Source organism: Numenius arquata, chromosome 14, assembly GCF_964106895.1.
Source record: "Numenius arquata chromosome 14, bNumArq3.hap1.1, whole genome shotgun sequence".
In the NCBI taxonomy this organism is placed as follows: Eukaryota; Metazoa; Chordata; class Aves; order Charadriiformes; family Scolopacidae; genus Numenius; species Numenius arquata.
Genome location: NC_133589.1, coordinates 18,252,535 through 18,271,875, shown reverse-complemented (window position 1 = coordinate 18,271,875; position 19,341 = coordinate 18,252,535). Strand labels below are relative to the sequence as shown.

Sequence of the window (19,341 nt, the reverse complement as noted above, 5' to 3'; positions counted from 1 at the left end):
CAAGGGGAAATATTACTACATTATAAAATTTTTGAATAACTTTCATGAAAACACTTCCATTAAAAAAAACATTTTGCTTTATAACCAAACCCAAAACACAAGGCAGAGTATGGCAGCGGAGCCACGTGTGCTGCCTCTGCCAGCCCGACGGTACCAGCGTGGTTCCCGTGCCCGGTGGCTGCCACCGCCCCACGGTCCCATGGCAGAGGGATGCCGCTACACCTGGGACATTGCAGGATAACCACTCCACACCTCCCCATCCCACTGGGCACGGTCCACACTGGGAGATGCCGGGTCGCTGCGCATCCTTCTCTCCTGCAGAAGGGAGGCAAGGAGCGGAGATTCAGCAACGCGCCAGGGGTCAGGCAGCAAAACAAGGCACAGGCAGGGCTGAAGCCCAGCCGCCTGGCTGCCTCCTCGCCTCTCTAACCACCAGACAACATGCTCCTGCCAGCGTTGCTTTCACAGCTCGTGGTGGGCAGCCAGCGAGCAGAACCGAGATAAGGGGACGGGGGAAGCGAGGAATGCACTGCATTTTTCCTGAGCCACCATGGGAATAGGCTGTTTTGACCATGGATCGCAGGGAGGCCGGTCAGCAGGAAAAAAATCAGAAGCCCAAATAGAAAAGGCAGCAAGTAGAAGTAAACGATTGAGAAGAAGAAGAAAACAGAGGAAAATCAGAGTGGACAACAAGAGGTGGGTTTGGGAAAAGGAGCATGGTGGGGAAGGCAAGAGAGGAACAAACAGAAGAAGGAAAACCAGATCGAGACATAGGAAAGGAGAAGGAAGAGACAAATGGATGCCAGGAGGACAAACCTGCCAGGGCCAGAACTCCCGGCGAGCACCAGAGCTGGAAGGATGTGAGAGGGGGACAGAGGCTCCCAGGCTCCGCACACGCCTGGACCAGCAGATCACAGCCTTTTTATTGGATTAAGACTCACTCAAGAGGAAAGACAAATGCAGGTCATTTCTCAGGAGACACACACAAGAGGAGAGGAGGCTGGTTCTCTTTGCCTCGATTCGCCCTACGGGGGGAGAAAAGGGATTGCTAGTGTTTTGGGGTTGCTGTAGGGACAGCAGGAAGGCTCCATGGGAGCCACCAGCTTTCAATTTCTTCACTCCAAAAGCAGAAGGTGGCGAGCATCAAATAAAGAGTGTTTTTGTCTCGCACGCCTTCATGCTATTTAGGCTTTGGAGCTAGATTAGTATCACAGACCAGCAGAAAGCAGAGCTTTAATAAATCGGATCCAAAATCCTTCCTTCCCTCAATTGCCATTTTTTTCCTCATTTGGAGCTCAAGCTGCCTCGGTGCCCTACGAGCCTCAGCAGGCACCGTCCAGCAAAGAGGAGGAGAAAAGACTCAGCAAACTGAAACAAAACAGGACAGCAGCAGCCCCCAGGCTTCTCCCCAAGCTCAGGAAAGCCTCGTGCTGCCCAGCTCCCCATGGCGCTTCTCTTCAGGCACCTCCCGGCAGCAAGACACCGGCTCCCGGGAGCAATGGGCTGAGGTGACACAGCACATTCATGGGCCCTAACACTGGGGACTTTGTGGTGCTGGTTTTTAAAAAAAATAGCCTATAAAAAGCCTAATAATGAAGTATTTATTTCAGTAAACAACATATGAATGTGAGAAGTGTTTTCTCAATACTTCACTTTTCCCCTCCCTTCTCTCCCTCCACCCACCCCCCCCCAAGCAATTTTTTTTTTTTTAATAAGTGGAACTAATGAGGCTTCACTCACCGACGGCCGTGCTCGGAAGCAGGACCGCGCTCTGCTCGCCCGGTGCAGCACATAAACACGTGCTGGGTGAATAAAGCCTCCCTTGTGCCCGAGGAGAAACGCGACCTGCTGGCATGGCCCCCCCCACGAGGTGGGCAGACGTGCTCCGACAGACGCACGGACGGCAGGGACCTGTGACGGGAGCATCCCTGCACCTCCGGGTAGGCAGCGCGGGACATTCAACACCTTATTTATTGTGGCAGCGAATAATTGCATCTCTTGGCCCAGAGAAATGCCAGCACCCAGCAACCCTTCCCACAGGGCTTCGAGGTGTCCCCAGGGACAGGGAGAAGGGCCAAGGGGAGATGAAGGGATCTATTGTCCCCATTGTACCTGGCAGCACTCAGGGCAGGGGACATGGTGTCAGGCAGACACTGTGACGCTGCACAGCTCCTTCTCTTCTACCTCAGCTCCCTCCAGCCCTACCTGAGCACCCGAACAACCGGGAATGCTGGAAAACTGGCTCAGCTTGCCCTGCGTGGGGATGAGACGTAAAGATGATTTCTGCTATGGCAGAGACACAAGGGGTTGGACTGACGGTGTTGTGGTAGGAAATTCAGGCACAAAACACTAATCCCTCCACCCGACTGACAGCCAGCTTGTCAAAGCAATGGCCAGTGATGATTTTGTGCTTATAATCTCTACATCTTCCTCAGTAACAGGTAATGGCATGTCCATGAGGCCTGCCTTGCCTTCAAGACTTGGGATTAAGATGGGCAGGACTCTCAGAAGCCACTGATTTGGGAAAACACTGTCCATCATTTTTCCATTCCCCTTCTGCCCTCGTGGAGTGAGCTGAGGCCCCCATCACACTCAGCAGGGATGTTCACCCTCCACACACAGACAGGCAAAATGACACATGGGTAACCTTAGCTTAAGCTTATAAATGCGCACACATTTGATGCATGCAGATATTTGCTCTAGATTTGCAAGGGCATGAGCCACTTTCCATCGGCCACAGCACCCAGCCTGCCCTCCAGGGGCAAGATGTGGGGTGAGCAGGGGCAGAGACACCCGCGGTGGCTCCAAAGGCCCTTCACAATGCTTTGGAGCAACTATCTGAGGATGCTCATCCTGCTACAAAAACCATGGATCCCTGAAGACGTATGGGGGAAGGAGAGAAATGATGTTTCACGCCAGAGAAAAGGCCACGTGCCCCCTTTGCAGGATGTAGCCCCAGAGGAGACTGGTGCTCACGTGGGAAAAGCCTCCCGGTGCCTCCCGGAGTGCAAACGTGCATGTGTGGACCAGGCACACACACCACCGGCAGGCATGAAAACCTGCCTGCAGCATGCCCATCCTGCCGGGAAGGCAGAACTCCGTGAGCAAGTGTCTCCAGCCGCTCTTTGGAAATTGGGCTGTGTCCACCTAAAAGCCAATTAAATTCCTGCACTGCATCAACGCAGGTACACCTGGGTCGTCTGCTTGACCACGGCAACAGGGAGAGGAGCACACTGAGATGGTTGGGGAGCAGGCAGTGGGCAAGGTCCTTGCCCCGCTGCTGCCTGCCTAGTCCTTGTCACCATAACCCCCCTGGGTCGCCCCTCCGCTGACTGCCAGCGAGCCCCTGCACCCCAGCCCCAGCACCCCAGCCCACTCCAGTCTGGGTGTCAGGTCAGATGTCTGATCCAGCTCAAGGTGTCCCCAGACATGGATAAAACCCCGCAGGGCAGTTATGGTCCCCCTGGCCAGACCAGCCGTGCCTGTGTCCCTGCAGGAACGGTGACATCAGGTCCTTCCCCCTCATGCTTTCCAACCTCCATCTCCAGCACGATGGCATATTTCAAACTGAAGGCAAAGGCGATACCTCCTCACCAAGAGCTCACTTCTGAGCTGGCTTACAAAAACCCCATAAAATAGCATCATCTATCGCTGCTGTGGTGTCGCTGCTGTACAAGGTGCTTTGCAAACTAACCCAAGACAGATGGTTTCCCCCAGGAAACAGCAAGTGAAAAATGTACCACAAATATACCTTGACACAGCAGGGCTAGAATGGGATCCGGGGGCTTCAAATAGACATTTAAAAGGAGAAAAGAGATTTAATGACTTCTCTTGCTTCTTTATTACGTATAAAGAGAAACCCTGATTGTTTTTAATGAGTTCTTTGCTTCTTTTCCTATTTGGCATATTACAAATTCACATATTTGTCTATTTGGAAGATTTATAGTAATGGCAGAACAGCTTTCCTGATGACATCGTTTCAGCAAAGGGAAGAAAGTTGTGCAACTGGAGAAGAAAGCAATCTGTCACCAAATAGCTTAAATTCTTTGTCTGGCCTCATTAATACCTAGTTAGCTTTGATGCCTAACTAACCTCACAGATAGAGGAAGCCTTTGATGAGGACTCCACAACCTCACACTGAAGTGTTAGAACATACAATAAATGCCAGGAAGATCTCCAAAAAAAGCAGGGAAAATGAAAACCAAACTCAACATTCTTGCAATTTCTAAGCATTTCTTTTTTCTTTCTTTCTTTCCTTTTTTTTTTTTTTTTTTTTTTTAAGTTTTACCCTCCTTTATCCATCTAAGGAAGCAGAAAGCAATGCAATTTCCAGCTCTTTTAAATATCCTTAGCAGGTCACCTCTAATGCTGGGAGGGTTGACTGTGATCTGCTTCCAAGGCTGTTGCATCAGAGTTTAGAAACCCAGGATAAATGACTCCCTGCTCGAGCAGGGGCTGCAGCCTGAGACCTGTGCTCGGTGCGAGGGGCCCCCCCGGGTGCTGCAGCAGGGAAGGAGTGAGCACTGTGTCCCTGGGAGGGTGGGCAAAGGGGGCTGCCCCACAGGGTGGCTCATGCTGGGGCAGCCCCGTTCCCTCACCCCACTCAGCCCGGGCATGGCACCAGTGGGGAGCCGCTGTGGCTCCCTGTGCCCCCATGGCTCCCGGTGCCCCCATGCTGGCTGCAGCCGTCCCACTGCGGCTCTGGGCTCTGGTTTATCCGATGGAGGTGTTTTGGGCAGCAAGGGGCCGTGGGATGCATCCTCCAGCAGCTCCGATAAGCAGCATGGGGTGGGAAGGGAAGGGGAGAGAGCAGTTGGCAGTGGGGGCTGCTGGAGGTTGTGCACTCACATGCCCTGGCCCAGCAGACACATGTGTCTGTGTCCCACATGAGCTCTGCAAGACCCCCATGGCTCAGTTCGTGGGGTCTCCTTCAGCCCCCCAAGGAAGGAGCCGCCCGGGGCTCCCCGCTGCTCCCTGCACTGGGGCGAGGGGGGATGTTTTGATTTAATACCCTGGGGGAGCTTCTGCAGCAGACGGATGGGTTTGAAGGGGTGTTCTCCCACTGGACACTGCTTGGACAGGGACAGAGAGTGGCAGTGGTGGGGACAAGGGACAGGAGGGGGACTAGAGAAGCAGGAGCTCCTTTTCCCCCAGCCCTGTCCTGCAGCTCTTACCATTCAATGCTCAGAGACCTGGGCCGGAAGGCAGACAGCTCGGCCGAGGCATACTCAGCTTTCCTTCTCTTCTCCTGCTTCTGCTTAACCGACAAGCGGTGGGCAAACCTAGAGAGGCTGCTTTCCGACCTGGGGAAGGGGAGAGGAGAGGCGTTAATGTCACTGAAGCACCCCGGCTCCCAGCAGCAGGTCCACAGCACAAAGCCAGGTGATGCTCAGAGCTGAAAGGAGGGGGCTCCCAGAGGATCGGGGGCACTGGGATAGGGTGGCACCAGACTCAGGGGGAAGAAGCAAAGCAGCAGCAGGTTTAGCATCACTTTGCGAAGCCAGGACCAGCACAGGTCCATGGCATGCCGTTAGCAAAACCAAAGCTGGGAGCCTGGCAGGCTGAGTCAGCGCCGAGTCCTGCCCTCCTGCTGCAGCGAAATCTCCTTCCTGTGTTGTATGTTCCTGCTTAAACGCCACCAGTGATGGTCAACACTGGAGAAACAGCAGCTGCTTCTACTTCTTGCAGTGCCTGCCCGAGAGGGGTCGGGCAGCCAGGGAACCATCATCGGACAGAAGTAAAGTGGACCTGTGCCATGGCCACACACTCCTTCAGAGACATCCCAGACCCCTGTGGTCTCCCAGGCTGGTGGCCTCAAACACCAGGAGGGCTTTCCTGATGAGGGCTGACATGGAAATCAGCCCACACTGGAGATGTTTCAGGGGAGGAAAGAGAAACACCTGCAAGCAAGTGGGTTCAGCTGCAAGACCCATCTGCACCGGCAAAGCCTGTGTGGGATGCTCCAGTGCTGCTCCCAGTTCCTGGATCCAGGCAGAAAAGCATCCCCAGGCTCTGGGGCCATGCTCCACACCAGCTTTCTCCATAAGAGAACCGCTGTCCTGAGGGAAAACCACATGGTCTCCAAGCCCGAGGGCACATAGACAGCTGGCACTGAGATTTGCTTGGGAGGCACCTGCCCCTCAAAGACACACAGGCCTCTGCTCTCCTTGGCAGCACGTGGAGCTCCCAGTGCCCACCCCAAGGGCCAGCACACCCGGCTTGTAGCCAAACACAGTGCCACAACCCATCCCCGCTGCCAATTCACTGGAAGCAGAGGTGGGAGCAAAGGAGGAGCCGACTGGGGAACTGGAACACCCCAACTCGGACACACTGGACCAGGCTGGTGGCACTGATGCCACCTCCCAGCCCTGCCACGCACACTGGCACAGCCGCTGCCTCTCTTCCTCCTTTACTCCTGTGCTGGCATGACCTGCTCCCACCGCTCAGCCAGCCCTGGGCTGGGCAGGGAAGGGATTTGACAGAGGTCCCAGGGGATAAGGGACAGACCTGGGGGGAGGCTTTGAACCTACACACATTGCTAAAGCCAATCTTCCTCTCCTCTTGAGTCCCGACAGGCTTCAACCAAACAAAATACCTCCAAAAAAAGAAAGAAAAAAAGAAGGTATTTCTCAGAAACGCGAGTTCTCTGCCTTTCCTCACAATAATTAAGCCAACCACGACCAGCTAACAGTTTTTTCCCTGATACATTTTAAACACAGACATCTTCAATTCATTAACTCTGGTTATTGATTTATTTTTCAGCTTATGAATTGCTGTTGCTGGGGACAGGGTGGAGACAGCTTTCTGGAGAAGGCTCTCGTCTCTCCGATCACCGCCGGGAAAGAGCCACTCAGACCTTCCAGGGTCATTCTTTACATTCTTGAGAAGAAATACTACTTTGATGTAAAGGATGAGGTTTGCCTTAAAAGAAACCCAACAAGAAACCCAAACCCTAGCTTTCCTCCGCTCGCAGCCGGAGGAAGAGGCGTTTGAAGAGGAGCGATCCAGGCGCCTGGTGAAAGCCCCTCCAGCAGAGCCCAGCACTAACACCACCCCGTCACCTCGCCTCCCCTTTGATCTGGTGTCAAAGCGCTGCTGTAAGGAGTAAGATCCCAGTTTAGGGAGGCATGGGCACTGGCCACTGATGCTCTCAGCAGCCCCCGGGGGAGGTGTGGACCCCGGGGTGAGCAGGGCTCGGTGTTGACCCAGGGATGGGGCTGGGTGGTAGGAGTGAGTGCTGCTGGCTTCCTACAGCATCTCCTTGGCGGCATTTGATTCTCCCGCTGGGGCAGCCCTAATGCTCCCCAGCTCCCCACCTCCCCACGAGAGGCTCCTGCCATCCTGCAGGGGTGAGGGCTCCATCCCCAGCTGCCAGGATGCTAGGGAAGTTGATCTGGGGACTGCCCGGAAAACGTTATCCTGTTTGCTATGCCCTGTCCCCACCGGGGACCGTCAGAGTCAGCTCTCCCAAACTGGTCCCCAGCAGGGATGGGGGGCTGGGAAATCCCAAACAACCTGCACAGATGCAGGAAGGCAGCTGGCCCCTGCAACAAACAAGTTCCTCTGCCATGGCAGACATGCCTCTTGCGATCCACTGGGACAATTACCCACCCAGGAGGTTTACTCAGACACGTCCACCTGCCCAAAGCAGAGAAAGAGCAGCTACTGGACAGAGCCAACAGCGTCTGCCAAGAAGAGCTGGCAGGGGCAAAACAGGGTGATGTGCCAACAGGGCTCAGAATGAAGGAGCATTAGCCCCTGGGGACAGGGTGCTGGTGGGGCTGGAGAAGCCAGCTGTGTGCCTGGGGACATGTGGCCTTGCCATGAGTTCCCCTCGGCACAGCATCGCAGGGGAAGGCTCAGGGACAAGGGCGATGCTCTTTGGCTCAGGGCAGGTGCTGTCTTGATTCCCCAAACCCATGGTGGACAAGTGAGGCCACGTACGAGCCAAGGTGACCAAGTATCTTGAGATGTTTGGTGCTGTTTTCACCCCCCGACCAACCTCCCAGCCTACTGGTCACCCAGCCGGTTCACCCACCGCCTCCAACTGCTCACAGCCAGGTTGAAGGAGATGGCCGTGACCGCTCTGATGGGCTGGTGCCTCCCCCTTGAGAGCTGTCAGCAACTCATCCAGCCCTCAGCGATGAACCAGCTCCTCTCACCTCCACCACACCCAAAGCTCCAGCAGAAGCATCACTAATTGCAGAGCCAGGAGCACATTACTGTATCATCTGGCTATTTATACAGTGCTGCTTTACATAAACTGTATTGCAGGAGAGGGAATGAATCATACCTGCTCTGCTGTGGCTGCACGCAGACAAACACAGCCCAACACCGGCAGCACGCTTTGCCCCACTCCCCTTGCCCCATTGAGGCCCTGCTTGTGGGTCAGCTTCCCCGAGCTCCTTGTGCTGGGGCTGCTCTGGTCCCCTGGGGTTGGGATGCTCCCGGGGTCAGGATGCTCCCACAGCAGCGTCATGCTCGGGGTCCGGGCTCTGTGGGTGGCCGCAGCAGTGAGCCTCTAACATGGGGAGGGGGATGCTGCTGGGACCACACTTTTACTTCCCAAGCGCTTACAAAATGCTAACAGGTGCCTCTTTTCCTTGAGAAAGATCAACTTTAGGGATCTTAAAGTAGAGGCAGGGAAACTGAGGCATGGAGAGGCTGTGTGAGTAAGGTACATTTCCTGTGGTTGTCGGTATCCATCCTTTTGTGCACTTCTCTGATGGGCAAGGTTTTCGTGCCTTCTCCCATCAGTACCAGCACGCTTGGCCCCACAAGTGCCGGTTGTGGGGACAGGCAGCTCCAGAGAGCCACTGCCACCCTGAGCCAGCTTCAACCCAGCCATGGGACAGGGACAGGGACAACCACTCCCCCATCCCTGCCTGCTGCACAGGGGGTCTCATGGTCCAGCCCGGGCAGGATTTGGGGTGACCTGCCCACCCCACCATAGGAAGCAGCATCTCTGCAGTGGCTCAGCAACGGTGCTGCCCGGCCTCAGCGGACCCAGCCTGTCAGCGGTCCCCGCACGCTGCCGAGAAGCCCAGGGGACATGCGGGGAAAGCCATCAATTGAAACATCAACCGCAGAGCTGGGAAGAATCGTCTCCTGACAACCAGAGAAGGTTGTTCAGCTACTGTGCTGTATCATAAATCACACCTCTATGACTTGCCATCTGTCAGCCAGATTACACATGTTCAGAGTCCCATGTCAGCGTTTAAGTCAAAACACAGCATCTTTTCCCCAGAAATAATTATCGGCCCTGGAGACTCGTGCAGCAATACCCATCCTCAGCCCTTCCCTCCAAACCCCCCAGCAGAGCAGAGCAGCACTGGGGAGGCAGGACCGCCGCTGCTGGGGGGGGCATGGGGATGCAAAACCTACAGGCGACGTCTCCCCCATAAAACCAACCGCTTCACATGAGTGTGGGGGCAGCAGGACCTGGCCCAGCAAACCCCCCCCGGCATCAGCCACGGCACCCAGCCCTCGCCACAGGCACAGAGCGGGCAGGGGAGCACAGAGCCAGACACTGCTGCCAAAGGGAGACGGGGACAGTGCTGTCCCCAGCCTGGTGTGTGCTGGTGTTCAACCAGGATGAGCGGAGGGTGCCTAGAGCGGCACTCGGACCCTCGCTGCCACCACAGCCCAGCCCAGCCAAGGGGGGAGACTCCAGCTCAGCACGGGACACAGCTCCCACGCCACCTGCGTGCCATGGTGACACCTGCCATGTCACACCAGCCTGATGCCCGTCGCTTCACCAGGCACGTTTTTTGGGGGTCTAACTCCAGCACTGCCGAAGCCCCTGGTTCACCAAGACAGTGGGAACGCAGGCAGAGCAGGGACATGTCGGGCTAGCAGCCCGTCCCCATCCTGCCTGTGGCTCGGCCACCTCACTAAGCCATCACAGGACACAGCATCCCCACACAAAAATCCTCTCAGCTGCCCTTTCGGATGAGGACAAGGGTCTGAAGCGCCGCCCTCCACCCCCTCGCTGGCCAGGCTGGCGGATGAGCAATGACATTTCCCAAATATGACTGAGTACAGAAATACACAGGGACTCGATTCATCCCTCCAGCTCCACCAGCTGTGCACAGGCATGAATCCGGCTGGGGGTTTGCAGTGTCTCACTGCTGTGTCCCCAACACCACAACTGGAAAGCAATGACAAGCAAAATCCCTGTCCCCTTGGCTCAGTGGCCCTCCCTCTTCCTTGTGGTGGCCCTCTGAGGGAGATCGTGGGCTGCCTCCGCAAAAAGCAGCACGTCTCAGCAGTTTGCAGCCATCAAGGGTGAGTGTGTGCCCACAGAAGCCCAGGGGCTCGTGTGGCATCTCACCCGGCTGCTGGCACTGCCAGACCTGGCCGTGCCGTGGCCGGAGCTGCAGGACAGACGGCGGTCTGTGCAGGCACAGCCACACTGTGCCACCGGTGTGGGATGACCATTGTCAGGAAGCAGTGCTGGCATGGACACCAGCACAGGAACAGCAGCACCGGCGTCACGCTCCTGCTCCACCAACATACCCAGCCAGAGGCCTCGTCACCTCACGGGCATGAGCCATCCATCCCCCAGAGACAGAGACATCTTAGTCCAGGCAAGAATAACTCCCACTTGTTGCACTCCCCAGCCCGAGACTCGGGAGCCAGCACGTGCTTCTCTGTGGTTCCCAACTAACCCAGCTCCCAGCAGCTGCCAGCCTCCTGAATCAGCACAGGCAAGGAAAAGTCCCGGGACAAGCCGTGCGGTGGCTGCAGGCAGCCCAGGCACTCGGCAGCACAAAAAGGAGCAGCATTTTGATCTTGTCCTCCCTTTGGGAACAGTCATTGCAAAAGCAGCTTTCGAGGTGGGCTTATCCCCACCGGCATCCTGGCCGCAGCCTGGCTGGGGAAGGGCAATCCCGCTGGGATGGAGCCAGCCGCTGCCTCAGGGTGAGCAGGGCTGGGAGCAAGCACAGCTCCCTGCACATCCTGCAGCTGCGGGGTTCAGCTCCTCTGAGCTTTTTATTCACACAGGTGCAGTTAGGATAAAATAGGGGGGAAATAATCAAAGCTGGGAAGGTGCCTCCAGAGCAGGCAGTAGCCTTTCGGGAGAGAGAGGCTTCAGAAAGGGAAGGTGCACGGCCACATACACACACACCACCAGCCTCCAGGCAAGCGTCGACCGCAACTGCTGCTCCGGCAAACCCTGCTCACTTGCCCGCTGCAGCGGTATGCATCAGGCACAGCGCCCACCAACCGCGGCTCCAGCTACCAGCGTGTCCCCAAGGCAGCAGGTGGGGACAGGACCCAGGTGAGCCGGGCAGAGCTCCGGTGTGCCGTGCCGTGCCGTGCCATGCTGGGGAAAGATGCCCGGGAGCCGCGCGAGTGATGTTCACTCACCTGCACAGCCCCTGCTGCCTTCCCTCCAGGTTCTGCCAATTGCCCACCGCCGGAGGAGCAGCTCATCCGAGAGTGGCTCTTTGGGAGAGTCCCTGTCCCCTTGACGCACACAACCACAGGCACGCTCCCATCCCGGCTGGGATCCCCTGCTCCCACCCGCACGGCCCGACCTCCTCATCCACCACCTCCGCTTCCCTCACCCATCACCTCAGGTTTCTCGCTCGCTCTGTGCTTGGCTCTTTTTCTCCTTTTCTTTTTTTTTTTTTTTTTTTCCTCCCAATCTTGTTTCTATAGAAACGAGATTAGCAGAGGGGGAAATAAAACAGCCCCATGTGACTCAGATTCCAACACTGAAGAATCTCCCGGTCACACTCGCTGGGGCTTTACATAACCACGACTCTGCGCGGGCTCAGATCGGGGGGACCAGGCTTGGACTGGGCAACTGGGCTTGGAGGGGGGGACTGGGCTCAGCCAGGGGCACCGGGCTTGGATGGAGGGACCAGACTCAGCTGCAGAGGGACCACCAGGCAGAAGGCAGCAGTGCCTCAGGCTCACCTCCACTGACTTTGGGCTTTCTGTGGCACTCCTGATGCAACAACGTGCCACCAAATCCCACTGGCATCCCCAGAGGGTGCCGCGAGCTCCTGCCACCCTGCACGGCCCTGCTTTGCTACCTGCTCCTGTTGAGAAGGGAAGAAAGCAGAGGGAGTGATACTGAAAAGTGCCCAACTCCCATCAAGACTTTTGGGGTCCCCAAGGTGAGCTGAGGAGGAGGAGGCCCCAAGAGCCCTCCCATGCTTCCAGGTTGTCCTGCCCTCACCACTCAGGGAAGTGTTTTTGGCCACTGTGTGGGTTCATGGGTGACAACACAGGAAATCTGGTGAGTTGCAAGCAGCCACATACTCCACTTTCCTCATGTTCCTCCTCCTCAGTCTCCTAAATCTATGAGCAATGTCCTGGGCTGGGGCACACAAGCCACAGACTGAGTAATTCCACCACTGTTTTGGGTCATCGGGTGACAGGCACAGGACACTGTCCACAGGGACTTCCCAAGCCCAAATGGATGCTGCACACTTTAGCTCCAGGTGAGGAGTGCGTGGGAAGCACGAGGGACCCCCTGACCGGAGCCTGCCCTCAGTGCCTTCCCTCAGCTCAAGGACAGACACTGACTGGACATGGCCACCGCTGCCTGCGAAGGTTGCCCACCCAGGGCTTCTACTGATGAACCCCTGTATCTGTATGGGACACTGCCCTTCTGCCACAGCTCTGGGGGCTCACCCCCAATCCCCCAGGGCTGGAAATGGGAAGCTTGGGTGATCTCCTGACGGAACACAACCGTTCAACCCAAAGAGCAGCGAGGCGCCTTCCCCAAGGCAGTAGCACGGGAACTGGGTTGGGCTTGCACTGCCTAGGGCAGGGCAACAGAGAGCATCTCAGCAGCTTTGGTCCCTCACCCAAAGAGCAGGGCATCGGCTCTGCACATGGAGAAGAGCTCATCAACAGTTTCTTCAACTCCCCGGGTCCCCTTCTGAACTTCAGCATCCCACTTCTTGTGCTGACTCAACCACAGTTAGTTTGCGAGATCTGATGCCGTTACAGCCCGAGGTCTGCCCGTGGGCCATTGCATTAGGAAATCTCTCCCCCCCTGAACACGGCAGTGTTGAACAGCACGTCAGTGCAACAGGCGTTCATTTACCTCCGTGAGGAACTCAGAACAGATTAGACAGTGTAACAGCGCAGCTGCGGGCAGCTCCAGTGATGAATTTGGGCATATCCACCCAGTCAAACTCTTCCATGTGCTGTCACACCGAGCTTGTGAGCTGATAGATGTGCCGAGGTTGGGTGACGCTGCAGAGAAGCCAAAGGCTTTTGCCCTGCTAAGGGGACAAGCTCTGCAACTGCGTTGGCTCACCCTCCTGCCAGGGATGGGTCTTCACAAGCTCCACCAGCCAGTCTGGTGGGACCGAGCAAAGCTGGAGATGCCCGTTTTGACCCAATGAGGGGGTTGCTGCAAGGGGAGGAGACCTGGGCAGTGAGCTGAGGTTTCCTGAGGCCAGAGAGGATCACAGAATCTTCATGGTTGGAAGGGACCTTTGAGATCATCGAGTCCAACCGCAAAAAAAAAACCAAAACAAAACAGAACAAAAAAACCAAAAAAACCCCCACCAAAACAAACACCCTCCCACAACACACCCACAACCACACACCACACCCACCCACAAACAGACACAAACCAACAATCTCGGGCACTAGAGCATGCCCTGAAGTGCACATCTACACTTTTCCTAAACACCTCCAGGGATGGTGACCCCACCACCTCCCTGGGCAGGCTGTTCCAGTGCCTGACCACTCTCTCAGTAAAGTAATTCTTCCTAAGATCTAATCTAAACTTTCCCTGCCGCAACTTCACACCATTTCCTCTGGTCCTGCCATTATTCCCTTGGGAGAAGAGGCCAACACCCACCTCTCTACGACCTCCTTTCAAGTAGTTGTAGAGGGCAATGAGGTGCCCCCTCAGCCTCCTCTTCTCCAAACTAAACATGCCCAGTTCCCTCAGCCTCTCCTCGTATGACTTGTTCTCCAGACCCCTCCCCAGCTTGGTGGCTCTCCTCTGGACACGCTCCAGCACTTCAATGTTCTTCTTGGAGTGAGGGGCCCAGAACTGAACACAGCCCTCGAGGTGAGGCCTCACCAGTGCCCAGTACAAAGGCACCATCACTGCCCTACTCCTGCTGGCCACGCTGTTCCTGATACAGGCCAGGATGCCGTTGGCCTTCTTGGCCACCTGGGCACACTGCTGGCTCATGTTCAGCCGGCTGTCCACCAACACCCCCAGCTCCTTTTCTGCTGGGCAGCTTTCCAGCCGCTCTGCCCCAACCCTGTAGCGTTGCCTGGGCTTGTTGTGACCGAAATGCAGGACCCGGCACTTGGCCTTATTGAACCTCATCCCACTGGCCTTGGCCCATCAATCCAACCTGTCCAGGTCCCTCTGTAGAGCCTTCCAACCCTCCAGCAGATCAACACTCCCACCTGGTTTGGTGTCATCTGCAAACTTGCTGAGGGTGCACTCGATCCCCTTATCTAGATCATCAATAAAGATATTAAACAAGACTGGCCCCAAAACTGAGCCCTGAGGGACACCACTGGTGACCGGCCGCCAACTGGATTTCACCCCATTAATCACAACTCTCTGGGCACGGCCATCCAGCCCGTTTTTTACCCAGTGAAGAGTACACTTGTCTATGCCATGATTCGCCAGCTTCTCCAGGAGAACGCTGTGGGGGACGGTGTCAAAGGCCTTACCAAAGTCCAGGTAGACAATGTCCACAGCCTTCCCCGCATCGAGCAGGCGGGTCACAGGGTCATAGAAAGAGATCAAGTTGGTTAAGCAGGACCTCCCTTTCATAAACCTGTGCTGGCTGGCGCGGATCCCTCGGCTGCCCTGCACTTGCTGTGAGAGCTCACTCAAGATGATCTTCTCCATGATCCTTCCTGGTACCGAGGTCAGGCTGAGAGGCCTATAGTTTCCCGGATCCTCCTTCTGGCCCTTCTTGTAGATGGGCGTCACACTGGCCACCCTGCAGTCATCTGGTACCTCTCCTGTTGACCAGGATTGTTGATAGATAATGGAGAGAGGCTTGGTGAGCTCTCCCGCCAGCTTCCTGAGTACCCTTGGGTGAATCCCATCCGGTCCCATAGACTTATGCGTGTCCAGGTGCATACCTGGTATTTATAAAAACTTTTTTTGTTGTCCCTTATATTAATGGCCAGGTTGAGTTCCAGCTGGGCTTTTGCCTTCCTAATTTTTTCTCTTTATAACCTAACAAGATCTCTGTACTCCTCCTGAGTTGCCTGTCCCTTCATCCAAAGATGGTAAACCCTCTTTTTTTCCTTAAGTCCCATCAAAAGCTCTTTGCTCAACCAGGCCAGCCATTTTCCCCACCCTTTAATTTTGCGCCTCATGGGGACAGCCTGCTCCTGGGCCTTTAGGATTTCCTTCTTGAAGAGCGTCCAGCCTTCCTGGACCCCTTTGCCCTGCAGGATTGTCTCCCAACCAGGGTTCTGAACAGGAGAGGGACAGTGGGGATGCTGCAAATGGGGAAAGAGTGGCAGGAGTGGCAGGAGACAGTAAAGAAAGAAGCTAGAAGTCTTGACATCAGGAACAAAGGGACAGCCCTGGGACATGGTGCTGCAGCTCAAGACAAGATGCCGTTTTTGGGACCCTGAACTGTTCCTCCCTGCACCACAGCACACACCAACGTGAGCCTCATGGGTTGATGAGTGTCCTACAGCCGTAAGACGGGTCAGAGCTGCAAACCCCAATAATCACAACCCAGGGCAGCCCTGTGTCACTGGCACAGCCACCCGGCCGGCCGCAGTGACCTGGGGCTCAGGGAAGGGACTTTGTGGCAGCAAATCTCTTGGTGGTCGCCAACATTTGCCACATGTTGAGGGGCATAAGCAGTGCTTAAAGATTGCCGATGAGCACTGCTTTGCCAGGCCTGGCTCCTCACAAGCCTGGCAGATGTAGGCACCTGGACTGACACCGGCTGGCTTCCCGGGGAAGGACTAAGCTGGACCCTGCAGGACCTGGCTCTGCAGCAAGGAGCCAGGCAGAGCAGACAGGATCCTCCATTTAACAGGGTCACAAAAAACTTCCGCCAGCAAAACCAATTTGATACGTACAGCTAATTATAGTTGGCATTATCAGGCTGCATTACAATTAGCAAGTCAGTGGCTAGTCTCTATTTCTGATCAGCGACACGGGGTGGGTAGGTACACCCAAGGATGAAAGGACAAGGGAAACAGGGGGAGAAGGACAGAGATACCTCACGGGTGCCTTCAAAAAAGCAGCACAGCATTTCCAAGTACTGAGGAAGAGCAGGTTTTAGATGGAGGGCATTTATAAAAGCAGCCAAGGAAAGAAACACACTACATCCCTTCAGCCCAGCCGCCATCAGCGATCTCAGCAGCCTCCTGGCCCTGCTGCCCACCCATTCCCACCCTGCCCACGAGGTCTGCCAGCACCCTTCAGATGTGCTCCGAGGTCCCACCAGATCTCCTGGGTTCTGTGACTCTGAGCAGAACCCCAACGCTGACTTTTCTGAGCTATTTAGAGGCCAGATTAAAGCAACATCCAGGAAGAAACCCACCCTTGCATCCTACTTGCAATTCCCAAAGCCTGTCCCTGTTGGCCTGTCCAGTACTCGGCACCAAACCAGTCACTTCACAACGGTGGAGGCAAAGGAAAGCAGCAACAGCCCCTGGAAATGGATGGCATTTTTAGAACTTTTTTCTTGTTTTCTTTGAAAACCAGAGTTTTGTCAAACTTACAGCATTTGCTGCAAAGAATTTGATGCTAATCCAAGCAGAAGGAACCATCTGATGAGTCCCAAATTAAAATGTTCCTTTGTTTTGGCTTTCAAACATTGTATTTTAATACCAATGTACACTCTGAATGGAAGGTAAATTTGCATGTCCTTCCCCTAAAAATTCTCTGCCAAAACAATGATTTTATTCATTTGCATTTTGACAATAACAACTGTCCCCCCTCTGACCCACAGCTGTCCGCGCAGGAACAGAGATGCTGGGCACACGTGCCCACAGCCTGGAGAGTCACACTGTGCCCTGCAGACCCCCAGCCCATGCTGCTGGGGGGACTGGGACGTGCACCAGCATCATCCCCCTTCCTGGGCATCATCATCACCCATGGGCACACACAATCCTGTTGGGAACCCATCCCCACGTGGGTATGAGCCAGGAAGCATCCCATGGGGAGGCAGTGGGACACGCTGCTGAGAGACCCCACGCCCACCGATATGAACGTGGCCTGTGAGTGGGGCTGAGGAACTTTGGAAGAGGTGGGATCCTGAAGACAACATAAGATGATCTGGAAGTTTCCTCTCTAGCCAGACTCTAAACAATATTTAGGGTGGGATTCTCCACTCCTGCCACCCTGTCACAGCCATTCTCCGCTCCTGTCACCCGTTTTCTCCATTTGGTGCTGTAAAACAGCTTAAAAGAAGAGTTAAGCAAGGATCTTTCAGATCTTTTTCTGACTCCCTGCCATAAACCATATAATTGACGACCACCGTTTCATGAATGGCATGCACCAATATGCTTCACCCTCAAAATTAGCTTAATCTACTTTAAAAATGAAAGTCCAACCATCTACATCCAACAATTAAATAAAACCTACAAAAAATGGGCAAATGTTACTTTCCTCGGGCGAAATCCCCATCACTTTGTTTATTTTTAAGGACTCTGTCATTTGCCTTTACTATTGTTTATAATGAAGATATCGCTCCTTCCTGAGCAGCAGGACTGAGAGCTGGGCTCTTCCGACTGTGCTGTGTGAGCGTACGTCTGCCACGGCAGAGACGTGCAGACACTTTCCCTTCTTGCCAGGGGACAGGAGAGCTCTGCATACAGCCCTGGTAGCTACTTCCCCCAGCAATTAAAGTTTTTATCCTAATTAAAAAAGCTAATGGGGAAAATAAAGAAAAAAAAAAATAGAGAAAAGGACAAAACCCAACAAATCTCTTTCCTCACATGCAACCAGCATGGACGGGTGAGGAGGTCCCTGGTGGGGCTCAGCCCACCCAGGACCTTCATCTTCCTCCACCGGCTCCAGCTGCTGCTCAGGCTGAGCCCACAGACAGCGAGGCACCATCATGCCACCCCAGCTGTGCCATCCCCATCTACCCCAGCAGCCATGACTTCAGCCTGATCCCCCTTTGCAGGGAACAAGCTGCCCGGGGGGATATGCCGGTGTTTAGTCTGAGCTCCGCTCTCCCGCTGGAGCTGGCTCTTGTTTTAAATGGCCCCGCGTCCCGCAAATGGAAAAGCTTGTTATTCTGGGCTGCCTGTCGGCCAGGCTCTTCCAAGTGCAGGAGAAGAGTGATGTGGTTAACGCCAGCCAGCCACAGAGCCTCCATGGGTTTCCCTTCTGGGCTGGCACCCACCTCCTCCAGTGGACCACACCACGGGCCACCACCACTCACTGTGGGGACAGGAGGGCAGGTGCCAGCAGCCCTGCATGCCCGCGGGTGTCCTTGTGCCCACGGGTGTGCTGGTGTGCACGGGTGTGCTTGTGCAGGGTGGGATGGGAGAGGGGTGGCAGGGAACCAGCTCAGACCCCAGGGGCACCAGGACGCCCACCCAGGAAGGGCCCCCCAGCAGCATCCCGTGGGGACGGCGAAGAGCGGGGCCAGGATATGTCCCCTGGGGACACACACAGCCCAACTCACACCTGCGCATCCTCCTGCAAGAGCCAGGTGGGTGGTGGTGCTGGTGGCCCCCAAAGGGCATCCAGCACCTCTGTGTTTCATTCACAAAGCTCCTCACACGGGTAAAGTAGCACCTATAGAAGAAATATATATAAATATATATAAAAATCCAATCCATGGAGGATCCTGAGCTTTTTTTTTTCGCCTTTATTTTTTTAACCTACCAAAGGGAAAAACGAGGAAGGCAAAATGCCATGAGTCTGACCATAAAGTACAACACTGGTGTTCACCAGCACCAAATGGGAAAAACTCATTAAAGTATTTTTATAGTCAGAAGAACAGTACCATAAAATGCCACCGCGTTACACACAGCCCCATTCTACCCCTGCATTTCCTCTCCTACAGAAACTAAGTGGTTATTAGGGGCAGCTGGGCCCATGCCATGAACCCTGCTCCGCTCCCAGCACCCTCCTCCTGGTCCCAGGAAGATGCGGAGCCAGGGTGGCACCTGTGGGACGTGGGCACAGCACATGCCATGTCCCCTGATCTGTCCCAGGGGCAGATCCACGCTGGGGGCTGGCAGATGGGGACCCACCAGCTCACAGTTACAACCATGTCTTTCCACGCTTTTCCTTTAGGTCTTGTGAGCGAGCACCTCAGGATTTAAAACCGAGCCTGTTGGGCTCTCTTGCACCAGTGCATGAATCTGCATCTTCTTCTCTCCCCTGTATCCCCAATT

The 19,341-nt window shown here is 55.2% G+C and overlaps 1 protein-coding gene across 1 annotated transcript in view; it reads right to left on the bottom strand.

Moving 5' to 3' along the window:
- Positions 1-19,341, bottom strand: part of LOC141471832 (ankyrin repeat and fibronectin type-III domain-containing protein 1-like) — a 204,033-nt gene that overhangs the window by 35,415 nt on the left and 149,277 nt on the right. Inside the window, exon 5 of the mRNA XM_074158551.1 lies at positions 5,175-5,303. Coding sequence (XP_074014652.1) covers positions 5,175-5,303 — 129 coding nt within the window. The remainder of the gene's footprint in view (positions 1-5,174; positions 5,304-19,341) is intronic.